This window comes from Galendromus occidentalis, unplaced genomic scaffold, assembly GCF_000255335.2.
Source record: "Galendromus occidentalis unplaced genomic scaffold, Mocc_1.1 scf7180000077527, whole genome shotgun sequence".
NCBI lineage: Eukaryota > Metazoa > Arthropoda > Arachnida > Mesostigmata > Phytoseiidae > Galendromus > Galendromus occidentalis.
The window spans coordinates 1,421,914-1,424,135 of NW_003805515.1; the positions used below are offsets into that span (position 1 = coordinate 1,421,914).

Here is a 2,222-nt window from a genome sequence, read left to right on the forward strand (position 1 = left end):
TTGAATCGATCGCTCAGAAGATAGATGGACACCAGAGAGAACTGCCCTGTTCATTCTAGTCTTAGTTTCTTTATTCAGATGCTTCAGATTCCGAGCACGAACGAGATTATTCCGCCAGTTTCCGTGGCAGCAATCCCGGACATTCATCTTCTCATGATTCGAGGTTCTCCTCGTCGACGAATATGATACAACTCCGAGATATCGCTTTCCGTAGCGACCTTTGTTTCTCGAACTTTCGCGCCATATACATACACAAATCTTCTCTCGCGGCTCTGTGCGGGAACTCCCAGTCGTAGCTGCCGCCTGCCACTCGGTCTCTTTACATCATTTGTACAAGATCTCAATTGATATCTCAAGCGTGGAATTGAGGAATATGATAGTTCTTCCGAGGGACCCGTCATTCGATCGGCGAATGCTCGACCTTCTTCATCCGATGACGCCTCCGTTTGGACTTTCCGATGTCACTCGACTTCTGATGTTCGCTTGTGGTCTCGGTTGTTCCGACGATCTCCTCGTAGTATGGTTTCCGACACTCACCGAATCGTTCGTTATAATGTCTGCCCGTGGAGCAGGAAGGCTCATTACAAATCTTCCGTCGGACACAATTACGCTCCTCTGGCTCCAGCGGTTCTCGTCCGTCTTTTATCCTTATGCACGTCGTATCACCCTCGAAACAATCACATTGACAGATGCCTCGAGAAAACCTCTTACTGAAAGGAATCGGGCACTTAGGACAAGAAGCGATCTCGTCTACTTCGGCGTGCCGATCGTCTTCGTCGTGTTGCACTCCATTATCCAACGGAGAATCCTCCTCTTTTGTTGCGAATTCCTCCCCTCCGATGCTCATTCCACAATGGCAAGACGTGTGGTTGGTGAAAGTAAGTTTCAGAGCTGGAGAGTCCTTGCTCGCGTCATCGAAGTAGAGTGTGACTCTCTCTCGATCCCTCACCGAGCAGACCTTGTCCGGGTCTTTACAGCATCCGGATTCGGTACTGCACCTGAGTATTTTAACATTTTGTCTTAACAAAGAGTGTTCCCCGGGGCAAGCGGGATCGTGTCCCGATCTCGCTGACCGGCCGAGTCGGCATAAAGTTTTTTCTCGGAAAGGGTTTAAATTAAAAAAAAAGGTAGACTTGAGAAGATCGGATTGCGGAATGGAAAGGATCGAACGAAGTTCACCTGTGCAGGATGGTGCAAGCCGGCCTGTAGACTATATCTTCGTTCGGGTAGTGATCCTGAACGCAGATTACGCGGGGGCTGGGTAACGCACACCGAGTTTTCTCCTCCATTTCCACGAAGTGCAAGGCAGCTTTCAGTTCTTCGACTGCAACGACGAACGCAATTCGGAGAATTTCTCGATTGATAGTGAATACTCTCAATGATTGAATGAACTATGTATGTATTTGTGTTTCTCACAATGCTCCTCCGGGATCTCAAGAACTGGTGCTTTGGGTTTCCTCAACTTGATTTTGTCGTTCTTCCACAGCGAAGGTGGCTCGTTGAGAATCGGTACGAATTCTCGCATAAGTTTCGACTGCGGAGAGGATATTCATCTGTGATACAGTCCGATCGATTTTGGATTTAAAGCATATAGCTCACAATAGAAGCAAGCGGTACGACGGAGATTTATGAATTCGATTGGAGGCTCCAATTCGTAGCCAGAAGTCTCACGTTTTTCATCGCGCCGGCAAACTCCGAGGCATGACGCGCAGCCGGTGAGTCCGAATGGCTGTTATACAACATCGATGGAACTTTGATGTCCAGGAAAGCATAGCCCGTGGCGCACAAATATCCTAGAAGGAGCAGAGTCTTCGCCATTATGCCGCCGAAGTTTCGGAGTCGTTGCTCTTCACGCTCGTTCAGATCACCGCTTCGGAGTCGTCAACTTCATAAATATCTAAACACTCATGTGCGGGTCGGGATCATACCGAGTTCTTAAGTGTCTTCCTTCCCCAATACAATCATCGGCGAGAGATGTTCTCGGAAGGTAAAGCAATCGTAGGCAGTGGGAAACCTCGGGGAGAAAGTTAGTCTCATGTTCGTCGGAAACATTCGGACACCGGCCCGTTCTACGTTCTGATTCCACCGCTTTTGCCGATATTGCTTTCGAAGATTCAAGCCTGGCGGGAAGTGGATTGTGTTCAAAGCCCACCGGAGACCGTGTCACTATCAACGCAGTTCGAGCGGCTCACCCGTTACAGTGACGTCAAGATTCCGTGGGT

The 2,222-nt window shown here is 49.0% G+C and overlaps 1 protein-coding gene across 1 annotated transcript; it reads right to left on the reverse strand.

The window, feature by feature from the left end:
- Window positions 1–223: 223 nt before the first annotated feature.
- Window positions 224–1,904, reverse strand: LOC100899664 (uncharacterized). The gene is made up of 4 exons (XM_018641298.1): window positions 1,672–1,904; window positions 1,417–1,534; window positions 1,180–1,324; window positions 224–998 (listed from the first exon to the last, which is right to left on the reverse strand). The coding sequence occupies exons 1-4, from the start codon at window positions 1,816–1,818 to the stop codon at window positions 398–400; spliced, it is 1,011 nt and encodes a 336-aa protein (XP_018496814.1). The 5' UTR covers window positions 1,819–1,904; the 3' UTR covers window positions 224–397.
- Between the last annotated feature and the right edge of the window lie 318 nt (window positions 1,905–2,222).